This window comes from Seriola lalandi, unplaced genomic scaffold (assembly GCF_002814215.2).
Source record: "Seriola lalandi dorsalis isolate HSWRI2012SDOR001 ecotype SW California unplaced genomic scaffold, Sedor1 jcf7180002054952, whole genome shotgun sequence".
NCBI classification, from domain to species: domain Eukaryota; kingdom Metazoa; phylum Chordata; class Actinopteri; order Carangiformes; family Carangidae; genus Seriola; species Seriola lalandi.
The window spans coordinates 520,665-541,825 of NW_019525503.1; the positions used below are offsets into that span (position 1 = coordinate 520,665).

Consider the following 21,161-nt stretch of genomic DNA (forward strand, 5'->3'; position numbering starts at 1 on the left):
GGGGGGGGGGGGGTGAATGACAGATATACTCCACCTCCTGAATTAAGAAGAGGCCAAAAAAAAAAAAAGTTTGTCTTTCATGAGGCATTAGAAAGATGATTAATTTGTCGTCACAGACAGAGAGAGAGAGAGAGGGATGGAGGGATGGAGGGAGGGAGAGGGGGGAGAGACGGAGACAGGCAGAGGTTGTGAAGTGGCCCTTCTGTCCTCCCTTGCAGTAATAGGATTGTTCGCTCACAGACGTGCTGATTAAAATGGAAATTCAACGCAACTGCAGACTCACACACACACACACATTCGTACAATTTGCTTAATATGCAGGTGTGTGGAGACGAGGATGTGACCCGCCGTCCCACACTGAGGACTGGAAGAGGAAACGACGCAGACAAGAAATAAACAAGTGGAGAGAAATGAAGGAGAGAGAGAGAGAGAGAGGCAGGAAGGGTAAAAACAGGACAACAAACAGAGAGAGGAGTGCAGGATGAGGAGCCGAGTGGGAGGAATTATTTTGGGCATAAAGGGATCCAGGAGTAAAAGTCCCTGTCATTGTCTGCACAGACACTGTTAATCCTCTAATACGCTTCCTTTTTAATTACATTTAACTACATGCGCCCGATGGACACGTCTTCTGATCCCAGCTCTTAAGACGTGTGAGGAATCAGAGTTTAACGCGACAGATCCACGAGATGCAGTGAAGTCAGGATAAGAGAGGGCGAGGTCGGCAGCCGGCGACGGGGGGAAAGGTTGTGAGGAGAAACCAGTTTACTGTGGTGGCGTTTCTGCTTTCAGTGCAGGAATAATGTGTCGATAAGTTCCACCAGCACAGACCTGAGATTATATTTGGATATACTGTTTAATCTGTCATTGACTTCAGACGTTGTAGCCTGGGCATCTGGGTGAAAACACATACATTAGACGCCTGAGGTGACTGGTGGCTGGAGCTCATCCAGGGTTAGAGTAATACGTCCTGGCTTCCAGACAGCAGAAGAAGAAGAAGAGATTCGTCATTTCGTACCCAAAACAAACAACGTGACTGTTCCAAAAAAAAAAAAAAATCCATCTGTTAAAGCTGAAATGATTCTTTAACTGGAGGGACAGTGACGAGTCTCAACGCAGGTCAGACCGGCTGTTCGTCAAGTTTAAAAACACATCACATGTCAATATGATCTTAAATTGACCGTACGTCATGTCAGGTTCGTCTTTCTAGGAAATAAACACAAGAAATAAAAACACAGGATTACATGACTAAGCTTTTTATCTTTGTGCTGGATTAATGACATTATGACCAGTTAAATATTCTTTGACTTCTGGAATGGACTTTATGCTGATTGATTGTTGTTGCTTTCTCCAGTTTAATTACATGTGATTTATTTTTTTCACAAGTGCAATGAGAGTAAATTAAAGCCAGTAAGAGATTTGCAGTGTGGGTAATTTGATTAATTTGGTTTATTGTCGAACCCCAGGAAAACAATATTTCCCGAGCAGCGGCTCCTCCCGCTTTGCGACGCTGTAGCGAACGAGCCGTAAACGTACGAGACGATGACGGGAGGCGATAAAGGCGAGAGACACGAGACAGACACGATGTACAGGAGGAATGAGAGGAAGAAGAAGAGAGATATTAAAAACCAGAGTTGGCAGGAAGGCAGATGGTGCGCGTGAGTGTGCGAGGCAGCAGAATCTATAGACACATTAACGCTGCTAATAGATGAAAATTGTAAATAATTCGCTGTAATGGCGCATCGGGGGCTCCAGGGAGCGGGGGGGGAAAAAAGGCTGATTCAACATGACACTGGATCTCTGCCGCTCTCCGGGAGCCTTCAAACACCAGTAAGCCGCTCGTCTGACAAGCGGCCGACTTGGTTCCCACCAACGCAGAGAGAGCAGCTCCAGCTCCGAGCCACCGACTCCCAGAGCTGCAGCTTAAAGCCTGGGTGTGTGTGTGTGTGTGTGTGTGTGTGTGTGTGTGTGTGTGTGTGTGTGTGTGTGTGTGTGTGTGTGTTAAAAGGAATATCATTCCTCATTTCTTGATTCCTGATTCCAGCCCTGTCATCCTCTCCCTCCCTCCCTCCCTCGCCTCTGTCTCATCATCATCTCTCCTTCTCCTGCCCTCCACCCCCCCACCCCTGTGTTGTTCCCCTCTTATCGCTGCAGCTTTGCTCTGCACATTTTTCATCATTTCATCCCATCCACTGTGTCCTCCTGCTCTTCTCCTCCATTCTTTACCCCTCTTCTTCCTGTTGTCTTTCATCTCCTTGTTTCCTCTACTTCACTCCCATCCTTTCCTTGTCTCCTTCTCTACCCATTTTTTTGTCTCCGTTCCTTTCCTCTCTGTAGCTTCCTTGAATTGTCTCCTTAATTTCTCTCCTCCTGTCCTCACTCTGCTTCATCTCATCTCCTCATTCCCTCCCCTGTCCTCTCATGTCCTTGTTTGCGTCCTCCCCTCTCCCTCATTCCACTCGTCTTCCCTTTCTCTCCTCTCGTCTCTTTGCCTCCTTTCCTTCTCACTTTTCTCTCATCTCCTCTCTGTCCTTTTTTTTTCTCCTTTTGTCCTCTCCGCCTCTTCTTCTCTTCTCCTCCTCCCCTTACATAAACCACTCTGTGTGTCAGCGTCTTCGTACATTTTGAATGTAAAAGCAGAGTTGTCAGGATAATGCTGGAGGCTGTCGCAGAGACAACAAAGTGTCCGCTCTGCACAGCCTTTTTGTGTACTTGTTTACCACTTGTAGACGACAACAAACTGTTTATGAGACAGGAGGCACAGCGTTTTATGGAGATTAGAGAAGAAGGAGGAGGAGGAGGAGAAGAGAGGGGACGAGGCACGTCCTATCTCCTGTTGGATCTCTCTGATTATAGGGATAAAGATACCACTTTGTGCTGGAAAATCTCCTCTCGCTCTCAAAGCTCCCAGGGATTTTCTCTTTTCTTAGAAATACCTCAAACATGTCGGCCCCGCTCTCCCTCTCCTCCTCGTCCCATGAGCACAATCCCAATGTAAATGGCACAAATCGCTCTTGTTTTTAACCCGTCGCGGGAAAAAAACGGCTCCGTCTCAAATGCAACACACGCGCTCGCTCTCTGTAGTTCGTTCGCTCCAAAGGTCAGAGGTCAGGAGTTGCTGCACAGCAGTTCTCAGTTTGTGTGAGTTTAACTGTCAAATTGTCTCAATATAAAATATGGTTTATGCTTTTGACAGGCCGCTACGTGAAGCTGCTCACAGACGCGAGCCGTGATCCGAAGCTGCTGCCGTCCCTTTCAGTATTTCTGAACTGAGGCTTGTTTGTAAATAAAGGAGCAGCTGTCAGCATCTGGAAAGCAAAAAGTATGTTGAAACTCTTCTCCCGCTCTTCACTCTGACTATGTTCCTCACTGCTGAGGTGTAAGAGCTTTGAATAATGAAAACAGGCTGACTGAGAGTGACGCACAGCTCATCACGTGTCAGGCAACTTAAACTTAATATTTACTTTAGAAATAAAAAGAGAGCTGGAGCCGGTCCACATTCAACCCGAGGATAATTAGAATCAGAACCCAAACAGACGCAGACAGAGGGCGAGGACCTCAGCACCGGCAGCAGCGTGACGCTCCACTAGTTAATGAGCAGCAGAGGTTTCAGAAGAGCAGAACGCACAGCGTGGTCGGAGCTGATAGTGAGTCCGTCTGAACCCGCTCGGTTTTTTCTTTTTTTAAGACTCACCGACACACGGACCAGTGTTGTAGTGGTCCGGAGTCAGAAGTGGTCTCAGACTTTTGGACGCCACTGTGTGTGAGAGTGAAGCACGTAGCATCGCCACACAAAGAGCTAATTCAGTAAATTTTCATTTCCTGTCACGTTTTCTTATTGTTCAAACAAAACAATGATCATGTTGTGATGATAATGATAATAAACAGAATTCTAGACATTGACATAAGTATTCAGACACTTCATGCTGTGACACAGGTGCTGTTTGGTTGGTTGGAGTCCACCTGTGGTAACGTCAGCTGATTGGACATGATTTGGAAAGGCACAAGGCTCCGCTCAGGTTAATGAAGACCTGATCCCGAGCGCTCAGGACTCAGGACACTGGGCCGAAGGTGGCCGAGTGGCCCGGCCGGAGCTCCGACGTCTCTGCTGGAGACGCCTGAAAACGTCTGAGAGGATCTGCCGAGAAGAACGGCAAAAAAAAAATCCCCAAATCCAGATGTGCGAAGGTCCAGGTGTTTGCATTATATCCCCCGGGAGACTCGAGGCTTTAATCGCAGAGTTTTTTCCTTTTTGATAAATTAGCAACAGTGTTTTTGCTGTGTCATTATGGGATGTTAATAAAAAAAAATCCAGAAACGCTAAACCATGTTCCCGTCTAATGTGGAATATCACATGGATAAGCACGACAAATGTGCTGTTCACACACACACACACACACACACACACACACACACACACTATCTGTCTCGCTCCCTGATCAGCAACATTTCCTCTCAATCCAGCAGACTCCCTGTGGAGCACGGCGACAGATACAGACAGACAGAGGGAAGGGAGGAAATGGAAAAAGGGGTTGGTTTTTTTTGGGGGGGGGGGTGGAGAGAGGATTGGACACGACAATTTTCTGCCCCGCGGGGGTGGACATGCATGGCCAGTCTAATCGGCTAAGGAGGGCACGACAGGGGGGCACTCTCCACACCTCAGGGGTCAGAGAGCGATGCAGCGTGTGTGCGTGTGTGTGTGTGTGTGTGTGTGTGTGTGTGTGTGTCGGTCTGAGATGTGTTGGACAAGGGTTTCTGTGTGTTGTGTCAGTTTAAAACCACTTTAAAATGCCACCAGTGACCATGAGCACGAGAGAGAGAGAGAGAGAGAGCGATCACTGGTTACCTGAAATAACCTTCAGGTGTTTCTCCTCTGGAAAATCATTTCTTCAACGTGATTGTTAAAAAAAATCAATGAGTCGCTTCTTATCCTGTACAGATAATTTGGTCGTGTAAACCTTAAAACTGTCGCCTAAATAGAAGAGAAGAGAGTTTCTGCCTTCTCAGCTTATAAAAAGCGATAATATCTCAATTTATCTTGAAGTCAAAGGAACTTTATTACGTGCAAAAGTAGAAAGTTGAAGCAGATTGAACAAGGGATTCAAAAAGATTCTCATTCAACGGCAGATTCAGATTTGATAAAATTGTACAAAGTCCTCGGTATCAGTTTTACACATCGCTTCTTCGCTCCGAACACAGACGAATTAAGAGTGTAACACCCAGGCAATCAGCGTAACAAAGATCCTGCTGCATACTGAGATGCTGCCCCAGGCTTTGTTATTGATATGAGCAAAGATAAGACAAGCATCACTTCAAGAGATTCACCTGATATCCAAGTTCTCTCTGGCTGTTGAAAAGCACTTTGGTGAAGCTTTATTTGACTTCATCTTAATGTCTCACTGCCTTTGTGTGTGTGTGTGTGTGTGTGTGTGTGTGTGTGTGTGTGTGTGTGTGTGTGTTGTTCCCAGTCGACTTGGTGAAAAGATGTCTGCGGTAAAAATTGACTAAAATTGGTTGAAATGTTCTTTTGACATTTACGTTTAAAGCTCTGTCTTCTTCTGTGTTTTATTTTTAGTGTTGATCCATAAAAAAATATATTTGTAGTTTTAAGAACCAAAAACCATCTCAGTGTAGTTTAACATCTCCTCTCTCAGGCTTCTCTCTGCAGCTCTAGTAACAACAGGTCAGTGAGCCAATCAGAAGAGAGGAGGCTCTGAGCCTCTCTTCTGATTGGCTGACTGTTTTCTGAGTGATCCAATAAAAATATAGCAGATTTCAGGTAAAAACACTCAGAGACACCAAATCCTGCAAAGGATGGTGGATGGTGGGTCCAGGTGGGCGGGGCTTGGTGACTGCTTTGTTGTGACATCACAAAGTTCCAGAAGTCCTGACGGCTGGTTTTAAGGCTCAGTTTCTGAATACAGGCTGTGTGCATTTCTCTGTGGACTGAGGCTTTGATACTTTCACAGTATTAATATAGAAGCTAGAGCTGATCTATAATCACACTACACATGAACACAGACCTTTACACTGGGTGGGACCTTTAATATAGCTGTTGTTTCATCAGCATTTCAATGACACTGAGACACTGAGATATACTGTCGTCATTGACAGGATGAAACAACAGCGATGTGTTACCTAGTCATCTAAAAAAAAAACCCCAGTTTAACCCAGTTTAACCTCGCTGGCTCGACATCGATCCCGCCCACAGCTCCGAGAAGTTATCTAGTGTTTGTGTTGATGATGTCGGCTCGAGAGAAATGAGAGAGCGTTTTGCGACAGACAAAAAAAAGAGGTGGAGAAAATGAGACGGATAGACGGAGGGGGGGGTGTGGGGGGGAGGGGGCCATTAGGAGGAAGAGATAGACTGAGTGATGGAAGTAATGGGGAGGACGGAGAGGCCTGACAGCGAAGAAAGAAAGTGCAGCTGAGGAGGCGGATTTCACAGACACGTCTTCACACTGTCATTATATATATTTCCGTGTGTATTTATCTCCTGACCTTTCAGCCGCATTGTTAAATTGCATATTGATAATTGGTGTTGCAGTCGTTACCGTGCTCAGTCTCAGCAACCTGGAGAAATCTTTTGTTTCAGCTAATGTTCGACACGACCGATGGAGTCGCCGTGCACGCCGTTTGATCGTCAGTTCCTCTGAGAGAAACTTGATTTCGAGCTCTTTTAAATAAAGTCGTCTTCACTGACATCTTTTCCCCCGTCAGGCACGTGGCATCGCGCTCGAGCACTTTGAAAACAGATCTGCCACTTTACAGACGGAGCAGCCAGAGACCACTATATATATATATAACACGCTTTTTCTGTAGCTTTCCATTCTGCAGAGGCGACATCCTCTTTGAACCCTGCAGCAGGGGCGCAGGGTTGAGTTAAGCATCTTCCTCAGTTGCTCAGCAGATTAAGACCTCATGGGTTTAACTGAAGCCCTCTGGGTACGACCTCACCGACCACTAAACTCTAAAAACAAGATCTAAAATCACGTCCCCGTCAGACCCCACACCTGTCTCGTCTTTTTCTCAGCCCTCAACTCTTTATTTCCTCCTTCCTCTTTCCCCTTCATTCCTCTTTCCTTCATACATTTTGCAGCAAACAAGAAAAATAAGGTTATGTTATGTCTATTCCAGTATACACTGGAATAGACTCACACAGACTCACATGATGCGAAAAGTCGGCTTTTAAGTATTAAGCCTTTTGAAAGACGGAGCAGTCGTCACTCTGTGATGGATTTGAGATGGCTCTTAATGATAGCTGAACAGCTGAGTGAACCATCATAATTTCACAAGACTGAAAGAATACCGACCTAGAAGAGGATGAAAGAAGCATAAAAAACCATTATTTCAAACAAAGAAAAAACAAATGTTCAAGGACAGAAGTGCCGTATGAGCTCACTGTTTCCTGTGGTTGAATTTCATGAGGCGACTTAACCTCGTTCTCCAAACTCAGAGAGCCGTCACCGAGGCCCAGCCGCCCAGGAGAGAACAAACAGGAGTGCTGTTGAAAGGTGGTGATAGTTGGAGGCGCTTCGGCTGAACGCTTCGCCAGGCTGCGTCCAGAGTGAACCTCTGATTACCTGCTCACTAACATGAGGGAAATGTTACACGCAAGCGATTTGGAAACGCTGAGCCACTTAAATACTGAGTGAGAATTTGTAGATATCCTTTCATTACGTGACCAGTGAGTGTCGAGCTGTTTTCACTAAATTAAAATCACAAACTAAAGACTTTTTTTTTCCCCCATTAAACTTGATTTAAAAAGTTAAATAAGCTGAAATGAACACATCCCTAAAGAAGTTTATTGTAATATCTTTATATATAAGAAACTTGTCTGCTCCCTCCCCCACTTCTCTGTCTCTCAGAGTAGATTGTGTTTTCATGCTTTCTTGCTCTGTCCACCCAGTTACTCACTTGCTTATTTGGATGATTGAATTAGAAATTTAGCAATTTACAGCCGTGAGCAGAGACGCAGTGAAGGCTGTTAGAGAAACACAGCTTCAGAGGGTAAAAAAAAAAACAAGAAAAAATAGCAGCTATCCAGAGGAAGATAAACTTTTGGCTCAATTTCCTCTGGCCTCAGACAATTCATCTATCATTCTGCTGCAGCACTACCCCCCACCTATAAAACACTGCTCAATTGACCACTTTGTTCATCCCGGGGACAAAAATGGGACGAGTGTTGCAACAATTGTTTGTTTGAAGCGAGTACAAGAGGAAAAAACTGGAGAGGAGGGGGAGAGGGAGGAGGAAGGAAACTGTGAGGAGAGGAGATGAAAGCAGGAGCGAGGAGAGACTGACACTTTGGTGAATGACCTCTCTTCTCCGGGACGTTTTGGACATTTTTTTCTGTTTATTTCTGATGAGCGAAAGGAGAAATGGACTCGGAAGAAGTTGCCTCGAAGAGCGACCTTGTCTGGAAGTTTCTCAGCTGCATGACAGGAGCTCGTCATCAGACGCATGTTTGACGCGAACAGGAAGCAGCAAAGATGAGCGCACAATGCTGCTGCTGCTGCTGCCGCTCTCCAGTGACGTCAGCTGTTGGTCATCAGCGTGTCTGACTCGCCTCTGTTGTCAGGAGGAGGTGTGATTAGTCAGAGACAACACGTCAGGAAATGAACCATTCACTGTGTCACGTGTCTCTTAGAGGAACATCTTTAAAGACTGAAGGAAACTCCTGATATAATCCCTGTTAGAATTAGATAGTGTAGAGACTTTCTGGACATGTCTGTCCTTCTGGATGTTTCTCTCATCTCCACACAGCATCTCTGGAGCTCTTCTTCTTCTTCTATATAACAATCATCGAGCCCCCAGCCCCCATACCCGAGTGTGTATACGGACTAAAGTTTGTTGCTTCTGAAATGAAACATAAATGTCGTTCCACCGGCTGATATGAACCGATCTTCAGTAGATCAGTCGACGCTCTTTCCCGTACACGGCCTGTATGTAACTCAGGCTACGTACGGGCCATAAAAAAGGTTTTACTGATGTGGCACCAAACCACTATAAAAAAAAAAAACTGCACGGTGAAACAACAACCTTTCTGGATTACATCCAATAATCCTCTATAGAACGAAGCACTGAAATTGCTCAGCATTGCCAAGGAGCCAATTTCTACATTGCACACAGTCAGCGAAAACTGTTGTCTGGGCTTAAGTGGCACTTGATATTTAAAATAAAAATAAAATGAGCGAGAGACTGTGATCTCTCTCTCTCTCTCTCTCTCTCTCTCTCTCTCTCTCTCTCTCTCTCTCTCTCCGTCAGGTCAGAACCTCTGTTCTCTTCTCCTCTACTTAGTCGCTGTCAGCTGAGAAAGCTTTTATACTGGACAGACAGCTCAGCAGGATTTTACTGTTGACTTAAATGGCTACCTGGGCTCCACCCACCTGACTCCATGCTAACCATGCATCCCCCCACCCCCTCTCTCTCTTACTCACCCCCTTTCTACTTTTTTCTTTAGCTCTTCCTCTGTTTGTCACTTCTGTACAATCTCTCTCTCTCTCTCTCTCCCTCTGTCACACACACACACACACACATACACACACTTACTGTGATTAGTTTGGGAAAGGAGCCAGAGACGGCTCTTAGTGTTGTCACATTACCCCGGCTCTGCTTCATCATTTAGTCTCACACACACACACATACTTACTCACATAAGACACAATACACAACGATTCAGGTACACACACACACACACACACACACAGACTTTTCCAGTGAAATCAGTCCGGTGTGAGGTGTGTGTGGGGAGCCGGCCTGATGATGCAGCTACTCACACACATACATCAGCTTCTCAACCACCCGGTGTGTGTGTGTGTGTGTGTGTGTGTGTGTGTGTGTGTGTGTGTGTGTGCATATGTGTGCGTGTGTGTGTGTGTGTGTGTGTGTATCGTGGTGTAAACCCAAGGCTCGAACTAATGACTAGTATTGTCATCTCACCAAGTAGGATTTGTTTTATGAGATAGAGGCAACAAGATTACGGAAGCAATGCAGGTTTGAGGACATAAAGTCTTTGACAGTGTGGGACGAGGATGCACATGTGTCAGTTTAGTTTGTTTTGTACCTCAGGTGTTCATCTTTTCATCGTTTTCACTTTTACTTTTTATTACTGGAGGCCATATTGTTTTCGGGTTGTCCATCCGTCCGCATGTACGTCCCGTTCTCGTGGACACGATATCTCAGTGACGCCTCGACTGAGCTTCTTCACATTGGCCACAAACATTCACGAGGACTCAAGGATGAATCGATTAGATTTTGGAGGTCAAAGGTTATTTGAGGTTTTAGGCTTGTTATGAAGCTTGTGCGGCCACAAGTAGCAGCGGAAACATGTACACGACATGTGCTGAATCTTAACTTGACATGTGTCTTTATTGTTTACTGGAGTATGAATTTTAATGACCTTTTAAACGACTAACCAGCACTGTGTTTAAAGAGACGGTACATCGTAAATATGATGTAATGTAAACACGGTTGTGAGTGTGTGTACTCATTTTTTTTTTCATCTTAGATCAAAGGAGCTAGTGGGCTGTAAGCGTACACACACACACATACACACACACACACACACACACACACTAAGTTGCTGTAGCTTTGGAAACCATGCTGCCAGTTTAAAATATAAGCCACCATGAAGTAAATAAATGAGTAAGTTAGCATTAATATTTGTGCACATCACAGTTAAAATGTGTGTGTGTGTGTGTGTGTGTGTGTGTGTGTGTGTGTGTGTGTGTGGAAACATACTTATAATTTCTGTGCCAACAAACACCTGTTATCCATGTTGTTTGATTCTCATTTATTCTTATTTGTTCTCCGTCACTAAAAACATCAGTGCCTTGTTTTCCGTTGTGCTCGCTAATAAGACGTTCTAGTTACGGAGTCAGTTGAGTGTGTTTGTGTTTATTTGTGTGTGTTCCTAGTTAGTGGTGAATTCATCATTTCCTGTCATTTTCCTGACGGTGCATTCAGAGTTCAGACGTGTTTAATATTCTTCAGTGTGCTTGTTTTTTCCCCCCCCAAAAAAAAAAATGAGGAAAAAAGGAAGCAGATGGAAATCTAGAAATTTAAAAGTCACACCATGTCGTGATCATTTTGTAGTTCTTTTATTTACAACAATGAACTAACGAGCAGATCTGCATAGAGCCTTCATCAGAGCAAATGTGACATAAATAATTGTTCTCTTGTGAAGGACACATTATCTTTATTAATAAGGTGAATGCAAACAAACACAGAGGACACAAACACGCACACACACACACACGTACATAAAAATGATTTAGAAATAAATAAAACCACAGGAAACAAAAGAAATCTCAAAATGAAACCGTGATCCTTCCCAAACTTTAACCCATGTGATTTAGTGTGTAACACACGGGACGCCGGTCCACCTTCCACCTTGACCTCCTTCCTGCAGCATAATCTAGGCAGCGTTTAGATGACCATAAACACGACTTCTAGGAGGTAGAATTGATAAGATTCATGCTTTAAAAGATCAGATGTGTAACGGTGGAAGAAGTATTGAGATGATTTACAAAAATGGTTAGTAGCCCCTGTCGCTACTATTTGTGTCTCCGTTGTTCTGATTCGTTCTCGCCAACAACCAATTCCCAAAGTACAAGTGTCATCTGAGGCTCACAGTTGTCACGCCAACTGACAGATTTGTTCATCACTCGGAGCCGAGAGGAAGAAGATCAGAGGAAATAAAGAAAGAAACAGTGAAGCAAAGGGGAGAACAGTGAAGTAAACAGTGTGTGTCTCTTGTGACCTCTGCGGTATGGTATGGCATAAGGGTCAAACCTGATCAATAACTCAATGACTCTTCTCCTTGTTGTGTAAGGAAACACTATCCCACCCATTACATGATACTATTCATACAGCAAGACACATTATACACAACGTGTCCCAGTGGTGCGGCACATATAAGGATGCTTATTGAGTTTTTTATTGTGTCTCCATTAGTAGTCTGTATGTTTAAACACAGTCCTGACTTCATTTGAGGCTTTATGGGATGCTGATGTGATGGATGGTTGAATACCAACATAAAGGGCATTCATAAAGTATTCAGACCCCTTCACTTTTTTCACGTTTTGTGCTAAAATTGTTTCAATCTTCACTCTTTTAGAAAATCAGCACAGGTTCCTCCCATGTTTCTGCACCTTGATTGGAGTAAAGGCAGGTGATTGGATGTGATTTGGAAAGGCACGCACCTTTCTGCCGTGAGGAGGAAGGAGCTGGAGCACAGATCCGTGCGAGGTTACAAATAAGAATTTCTTGCAGCACTTGAAGGTTCGCGGAGGCAGGTAGAAAATGCTCACAGCCGCGTGAGACGCTTGCGTGGGCGCTGCGTCAATCCTGAGGCAGGAGTATAAACCCGGCTTAAGCAAGCAGCCGAGACAGCACGGGAGTGTCCCGAGCCAGAGCCCTGACCTGAACCCAAACCAAACATCTCTGCAGAGACCTGAAAATGTCTGTCCACCGCCGGCCCCCATCCAACCCGACAGAGCCTGAGAGGATCTGCAGAGGAGAATGACAGAAAATCCCCAAATCCAGGTGTGCAAAGATTGTTGCATCAGACCCGAGAAGACAAGAGGCTGTAGTTGCTGCCAAAGGTGGCGAGGCACCAAAATACTGAGGGGAGGGTCTGAATACTAATGTCAGTGTGATGTCAAGTTTTTCCTTTTTAATAAATTTTCAAAACAAAAAATGTTGTTTTTGTTTGTCATCATGGGATATTGAGTGAATGAATTTATGCTCTGCACATGAGGAGATGTCTGTCTCTGAACACGTGTGTGTGTGTGTGTGTGTGTGTGTGTGTGTGTGTGTGTGTGTGTGTGTGTGTGCGTGTGTGTCTGCACTCACCTGCAGAGACACACACGATGATCTCCTACCTGTTTACATCAGCTGCGCCGCAGGTGGAACTCCACAGGCTGCCAGTCAGTCTGCCTCCCCCAGCTGGGAGCTTTGATCCTGGGGGAGGTGGCGCTCCACGTACACACACATATAAAAGATACTTACACACACACACAACGCCATATATATCCTCTTCTCTTCTTCTTCTTCTTCTTCTTCTTCCCTTATATTCTTCTTATTGTAAAATCTTTGTATCTTTTATCAGTTTTCTTTCCAGCACGTTCATCACGTTCGTGTTTGTTTATGTGTCGTGTTCACAGGCTGCGCCGAAGCCCATCGCCATGGAGCCATGCTGGGGGAGCAGAGCAGGTGTTCTGACGGTGCTGCTGTACCTGCCCAGAGTCCCATCTGGTATACCTCCACCTGGACAGTCTGGTACAACTCTCTCTCTCTCTCACACACACACACACACACACACACACACACACACACGTAAACAGCTTATAGAATGTGTTATTCCAACTTCTTTTTTAGTATTTAGGTATTTGAAGCTGCTGCTTCACATTTTGTTGTGTAGTTTCAAACTTTCTACTTCTGCAGTGTGATGTCGGCTCTTCGGGAGCTACTGGCTTTTAATTTGATGTTGGTCTGTTTTTTTTTTTTACATTCATTTATGGTGGTTTTACAGAATTAAAAACACGCTGACAAAACACTCAAATAAAGTGGACAGGTTCAGTACTTAGAAAAAGGACAGTAAGTGAATGAATAAATTTGAAAGTATGGTAATAACAACAGCTTCCAGGTCCAGGACTCCCATCAGTTCTCAAATTGCGGGGGGTGAGTCCGATTTCCACAATTTCAAAATGCCTCTCTTGGCAATAACCACGCCATAAACCGAGGCCGGACGTGGTGAGCAAGCGTCTCGCACCTGAGGCGAGACGCGTGCAGTCTGGCTTTAGGCCGGTGAAGTCCATGAGTGACTTTGAGCGGTGACGTTGGTCGGTTGACAGTTTCCTCGTGTGCTCGCCATGTTCGGCAGGACGGTTTTATGAAGGGGAGGGAAAGCGCCGCGTCGGTTCTATTTCGTGCTGATGATTTTGAACGAGCAGGTCGTGACCAGCTGCAGTAGCCGCCGCCATCAGTAGACAGTGTTTATGTCCAACTGTCGGACACAGCTAACGTGACTATTTTATGTCTTAAGCGTAACAAATATCAACTCTCCTACTGTTGATTCCTCCATATTCGTTTGATTGTCACTGTTGTTGTAAACCGTCAGCTGTCTGAGCCATGAAATCTCACACTCATAAAAAAACACAGTCCACACCAGTTGTGTTGCTTTTTATGAAGTTTTCAGCAGCGTGACGATTGTCGGAAAAAGACTCCAGATGTAGCAATCTGCGCTTCTCGTGCACGTCTTGCGGCAGCTTCCCGTCGGCCATCATGAAAAAACAGGATGTGGCCGTTTGAACAAAAGCCTCGTAAACACAATAAAATGTGATGGCACCATCAAAAGTGCCTCGATGTCTCCTGGCTGTCGTCATTAGACGTCTGCTGCAGGAGTGCTGTTTAAGGATACACGTTGACTCCCCTCACGTCTTATCTCCATAGTGTCTGTGGATGTTGTTTCTGCAGGTCTGTGTCCAACATCTGCACTTAGCGGAAAGGAAATGTTTGTTTTTGTTCATTTCAGTCCTCCATACGAGTAATCAGGACGTCATCTAATTCACTGAGTCATACGGTCACTAAAGTGCACGTCTGACGTCTGGACATGTCTGTGGTTTGTAGTATGCAGTATGTTGTTGGGAAATTATTCTTAGTACTTGTTCTTTAAATACATGTAGGATGCATTTGGTGACTTGATGTCTTCATGTAAACCAGACGTGGGACACACGCACAGAGAAGTTTTTAATCCTGTATTCATTCATCGTTATGTAGGAAAGTACTGTGTGTTCTCTACCAGAGCACCCACAGTTTGAGCTGTGCAGAGCTGGAAGTGAACAGTGCAGGAACCTTTTGGCTCCTGGGAGGCAGTTTTGTAGGAAATCCTGCAAGACTCTAAACCGTGTAAAATAAATGTGGAAAGCAGAAACGTGACGGAAAAATTTGCAGATCAGCAGCTTTTACGATACAGTGTGTGTAGCCGATAAAACCTGTTTTTTTTCACAGCAACATAATGTTTTGTTCAGGAAAAACTCTTGACATACGGCTGATGTGGTCAGACCCGCCTGGTTTCGCTCCATCACTTACTGTCGGATCAGTTGTTCCCCTCAATGAGACATCCTGACGTTCCACAGTCCGAGCTCATGTTGCTGCTACAGACGGACGACACGCGATATCCCCCCCGGTCGCTCCGGTCGACCACCACGCGGCTGAAAAGACGGCAGCAACTTCCTCACAGACCTGACACAGGCCCTGAGTGTTACGCAGCGTCAGCACAAGGCCGATCCTCTCTCCCTCCAGCTCATCTTGCACCTCGGTCGACCTCTACTCTCCCTGCTCGCACGAATACGTCTCCCAGAACTCTCTCTCTCTCTCTTTTTGCGTTTTCCTTTTCCCCTGCAGCTCTTCGGGAGACTGCTGTCAGTTTGTCTGTTGGTAGTTTTGGTCCTGATAAAGTGGACCGTATGTAACTGGAGCAGGTGTGAGAAGCCTCCGTTCCTCCAGGCAGGAAGCAAAGCCTTTACCGCAGTGAGTACCTGACAGAGGAAACGAGCAGAGCAGACGGAAAATGAAGCACTTACTCTGGAGCTCGTAGGGCGGCTTTATGTTGAGGCCTTTAAAACGTGGCAACAGCCAGTGTGGTCTAATAGAGGTGGAGGGAACAGGCAAACAAAAAGTGTCAGGGTGTGTGAGAATAAGTGCGTAAAAGATCGAAAGTGAAAGCTTTGCTACCACCAGAGGAAATTATGATAATAACTTCAGTTTAGAGGTTAATGGTGACAAGTGCATTAGGAACAAATGGAGGTCCAGTAAACAGTCCAGGCCCATTGTGTGGAAATAAGGCTCAGGTAAAGCAAACCTCTACTTTCTGTTAAGCTAAATCACAAAAACAACAAGTCTGATGTTGAGCTGATGCAGTTGTTTTACTGTTGTTAAATGTTGACTCTCGGCAGACTGTGAGAAGGTCACAGGAAGTGGAGATCGTGCAAAGAACGGAGGGTTTCTTTATTCATCTTTGGTCTTATTGTCATAGTTTTGGATCATTCCTATTATTTATTACCAGCAATGAAACAAAAAAAGATTTTTTTACCCAATCCTTTATTATAATGAATCTTTCACCTGCAAATTAGAGGTTTGGACAATTAATGATGTGTCTACGACCTGTTGTATTCCTGCTCTGTTCTACTGTGTAGTGATGGTGCTAAGTGAGTTAAATGCCAACGACATGAACAAAGACAAAACCTGGAGCATGAGTGATCTGTCTTCTTGCCCTCCTCCGCTGGTGTTGCCCCTTCTACTTCCAGAACACGACACGAATGGAAATGCAAAAAAAAAAAAATTTGCACAAAAGAAAAAACGAGAGATAAATATTTGGAAAACAAAACCCACTTCATGCAACTGACCTTACCCGAACCAACAATACTACCTCCGCCTTAACATTCAGCACCTGATGCTGCTTATTATTGGCAGAAGTCCAGCCGTGCAATTTAAGGTGATAAAACTGCGGATCCAATCAGTTTCAGGACATTTAAATTGTTTGAACACAGTTTTGTGTATCAGAGTTAAACATGCTGTTATTTCATTGGAGGTTTTTTATTTATTTTTTTCTTTCACCACCTTACTCTACCTGATGTTTTGGACATTAGCTCATCAGAGCAGAAGCAGACTCATTTTCAGGAAATTAGGGCCAATAAGAGGCTCATCAGTTCTAGTCAGGCTGCTCCCCGGGGGACGTCCAGGCTCCTCTGTTGTTGTTCTCATCAAATCAATGAAATAACTCTCGTTACCAGTGTTTGAAGCCTGAAGTGGATGCTTGTGTGTGTGTGTGTGTGTGTTTGCTTAGTGATCAGAGAGTTTGTCATGATCACAGTATTCACACATGCAAACACAAGAAATGAAGCACGTAAACACACGATCTAACTTCAAAAAACACCAAGGAGAAACATAAAAGCCTTGGACAAATCGAAAAAATAAAAAATAAGATAAAAAAATCGCCCACCCATCATCCATCCCCAGGTCTCTCGCTCCTTCCATCCTCCTACCCTGCTGCTCCCCAGAGAGACTCGCTGCGTAGGGTCAGACAGCAGCCCTCCATTGATGTTATGCATGTATGAACGTGAAGTCACTGCAGGCTAGCTCCGCCCCCCCTCAGTGGGAGACACTTCAAGAGGAATCCTCGATGAGCGAGCCTATTTTAGCTCGCCCTCCCTCGCATCGTCCTCTCTTTGTTTTCTTCTTGTCCTCCTTCGCTCCGCTCCCACGAGGTTTTACCATAAACCGACCCTTTCACATGTGAGGAGATGGAGAGGAAACACCAGCGTTGGTTTTAAAAGAGGAGGGGGGGGGGGAAAAGACTTCAGCAGCAGCTTGTAAAACAGTTTTTATCAGCTGCCAGTATCCTAACACATATTCCTCTCACTCTTTTTCTTCTTCTTCTCTCTCAGTCTGTCCTCCTCAAAACCAAGGAAGTGGATTTGTAGATCTCTCTTAACGATTAGATGGCTAGCCGGTAAAAATACCGCACATACATACATGCATCAAAAGGCCCACAATTACTGTCTATGTAAGACACCAGAGGAAAGACTTGTTTCCATTGCAGGTTGATGCAAAGCGACAGAAGAACTCACTGTCTTATTTCTTAGTATCTAGTGATGAAGTTCCAACCCTCGCCTCAGAATAAAAACCCCTGCTCCTTGAGGTAGAAGTTATGAAAATGCCTGAGATGTATAAGTGGAAGCTGTTTAGTCTGGCGGCAGACCCAGAACCCACTGCTTGGATTTTATATCCCATCTGGCCTTGGAAAGACTTTGGGTCCCTCAGCAGGAGCTGGAGGAAGTGGCTGGGAGGACATCTGGGTTACCATTAATGGCCTGCTATCACTGTGACTCAGATAAGTGGGTTTACGGTGGATGGATGAAATCAAATACAGTGGGAGACATGACGGTGTCATCTGATTATTTAAAAGGCCAGGAACTCCCCACCGATGAACTGACGGAGGGAAACATATTAAAGACGTGTGTCACTGAACACAGACACCAGTGCAGCTGACGGGAAGTATTCACTCGCAGTGCTTTCCCTTTTTCTGCTGTTTTGTTTTAGCCAGGCATGAAAGTAAAACTTTCAAGGGCCAGTTGTGACGCTCTCACCACGTCTCTCGCCATCCTGCAAGACAGCACCTTTCACTCAGATTCATGTATTACAGATTTGGAAATAGCTGAGCTCTCTGTCGCTCTCCGCAGGCCGGTCTGTGTGATGAGATTACAAGCTGCAGAAGTAGAGGAGGTCTCTAAGCTCTTGTATGGCTTCTTCTTCTTCTTCACTCACTCAATCTGGCGAGACGGAAACACACTCGCATGAAAAACCGAAAAAAGGATTCAATAATTCAACCAGGAATCCTGAGAATTACAGCGACTCGCTGCCGTTAGACTGGCTGACAGCTCTTGTCAGCCAAATTGCAGTGGACGACTCGCACATGGTGCCTGTCTCCAAGAGCGACTCGCACAGGAGAGGAACCGTTTGACCGCTGAGTGACTGTTTGACTGATTCAAAGTCACAGTGGCCTGACGTGATGGACGGAGCAAGGGGAGAAGACTGACAGTCAGGACGGGTGAAATGGAGAGAGGGAGGGATGGAGGTTTAAAAATAAAAAAAAATAGGGAGAAAGAGATTTTATTTTTGGTTCCATCTCCACAGACTCTATTTCACTTCATCTCGCTCCTGTCAGTTTTACATCTTCATTCTCTGCCTCCTGCAGCTGCAGTTGTTTCCTTTTTCTTTTATTGTTTCATATAAAATGGGACTCAAATCAGTGGTATTAATGGATTTACCCGGCTGCGCATATTCACAGCATGGTGCAGCAATGTTGTTGAGGTTGGAGAGAAAGAGAGAGCGACCGTGGGCTATATTTCCCTCTCTCTCTCTCTCTCTCGGGCTTAGATAGTGGGTCAATAGAGACAGAGGCGCAGCGGTATTCACAGCCGTCTTTCCCTGCACTAATCTGCCTATTCAGCACCAGAGATAGACCCAGTAATATCTGACAGAGGGAGGGGAAAAGAGAGGCAAAAGAAACACAGGTACTGTAAGATGATTCAAAGTCTTTGTGGGTAAAAATAGAGCAGCGAGAGAGAGAGAGAGAGAAAGGGGGTATTAAAAGGCTAAGAATTTGATAAGCGAGACGTGAGCGGAGTAGGTAGAAAGTTGAAGATGCGTCAGGAAGAAACAGAAAGAGACAGGAGATAACTGATTGGAGGAATTGTTAAACTTTGCATATACACACTGTACCGACGCTCAGGTGATCGGTCATCAAGTGGTCACGCTGTGATTAATCCGCTCCTGGTTTCCTCTGAAGCGGCTGAAGGAAGGAAACATGTTGCAGAGAGAGAGGATGTCATGCAACATGGACTTCCATCTGATCTTCAAGCAGGGATGTTGCAGTTAGTTGCCTCCCAGAAAACCCTCTCTCTCCGTTTCTTTTGTAGTTTCTGGTGGAGTGTAGACCACTGAATATGAATCTTTTACTTCCTCAGGTTTCTTTCGGTCTTTACTCTTCACCACTTCCCTTTTCTCTTTTCTTTCTTTCTTTTAACTGACGAAGCATTTTGAGGCTTTTGCTGTATCATTCTCTCTTTGGCTCTTTCCCTGAAGGGAGGGAAAAAGTCAGCGTTATAATCCCTGGCCAGGAAATTGGTTCGGGTCATTTGTGTTTAAAAACATTCAAAATGTGAGATAACACTTCAGTAAAACACTTTATTTATTATATTTATTGAGCTAGATCCACATTAGTGTCAGTGATATAACAACGGCTACTCTCCTGACCTGTATCTGTGTGGTTTTATACATTTCACTGCTGCCACGTGTTTGGCTGATTGGATAGCTGAATGAAAAAGCAGCTGCACTAATAAAGTGTACGTCGTCCTCATTGAACCGTCGTTTGGAGTTTCTCCTCTCTCAGACCAGACGTAGACTCAGACTGTGACTACTGGCCTGTGAGCATTGCTCTGGCGGTTCTGTCTTTTGCTTCCGCTCTCCGTGTCGACCTCTTCACGCCCTCCTCCCCGTGTCCCACTGTCTCCCTCTGGGTGTCTGGCTGGATAGCTGCTTGACAGGAATCGGAGGGCAGAGCTCGGAAACTCAGCTCCATTGACCCGGAATGGATCTCCGATACTTTGATCCTCTTTGTCTTTGAAACTACCCACCCTGCTGGGATGGACTCTCCTGTCACACCCCAACCCCCACCACATCCTCCTACTCCTTTATCTGCCGGCTTTGACTTTTAGACTAATACTCAGTGGCATTTACACCCAAACAACTCATGTATTTATTATGTGGACATGAGGATTTGATCATATCAAGTCATTGTCCTTTCCGCTCCCCCCCGCTGTTTTGCCTTTATTCCTCTTTCTTGCCTTTTGGTTGTTCCAAAATGAAAGGCAAGACGAGGTCAAGACCCTCTGTATTGTAGCTGTCTTTTTAAACGATGCACATGTAGACTTTTTCACTTCCTCAACTTTCTGGAGAAGAACTTCTTCCCTTGTGTTCTCTTCAATCAAATATTTTTTTTAGGAATATTTAAATATGAATTTCAGGTCATTTGGAGATATTTTCTCATTGTGTGTTCTTCAAACAAGCACAGAGAAAAGGTCCAACCGAACACTGCCATGTACTATTAATGAAAGGCATCCTAGTTAGTCAGGATCAAACCTGAATCTTACATGCGTACATCAAAGCGGTCGTAGTTGTGTGTCATGTTTGCTGGTCTTCTAAAACCTGAAATCAGTGCCTCACAGATGCATAAATATTTGAATATCAATGTGTTGCGGTTTGACTGACTTTGATTTTTTTCCTTGGCTTCATGGAACAGACGCCGCCGAGGTATCTTCTGTTTACTATTATACTGGCTCCTAAGCAGGCTACCGTCCCCGGTGCCTTCATTGAGGGCAAACACAAACTCAGAAGCCACACTTTGATGTGTAGAAGAAGAGGAGGGCCTGGATGTGAGGTTTGACACCAGGTTAGCGAGCGGGCTCCTCCCGTCGCAGATGTTTTTCCCGCTTCAGTCCCAGTTTCCACATCAGACCTGTGCCGATATGTGTTCCTGGGGAATTTTGTCTCCTGCTAATGACCCCATTAGTCTATCAGGAGGAGGGGGGTGGAGG

At 45.1% G+C, this 21,161-nt stretch overlaps 1 protein-coding gene across 1 annotated transcript in view; it reads left to right on the forward strand.

Annotated features, from left to right (window-relative positions):
* atrnl1a (attractin-like 1a) overlaps positions 1-21,161 on the forward strand; it is a 216,481-nt gene that overhangs the window by 192,031 nt on the left and 3,289 nt on the right. Inside the window, exon 29 of the mRNA XM_023394687.2 lies at positions 13,167-13,281. Coding sequence (XP_023250455.1) covers positions 13,167-13,281 — 115 coding nt within the window. The remainder of the gene's footprint in view (positions 1-13,166; positions 13,282-21,161) is intronic.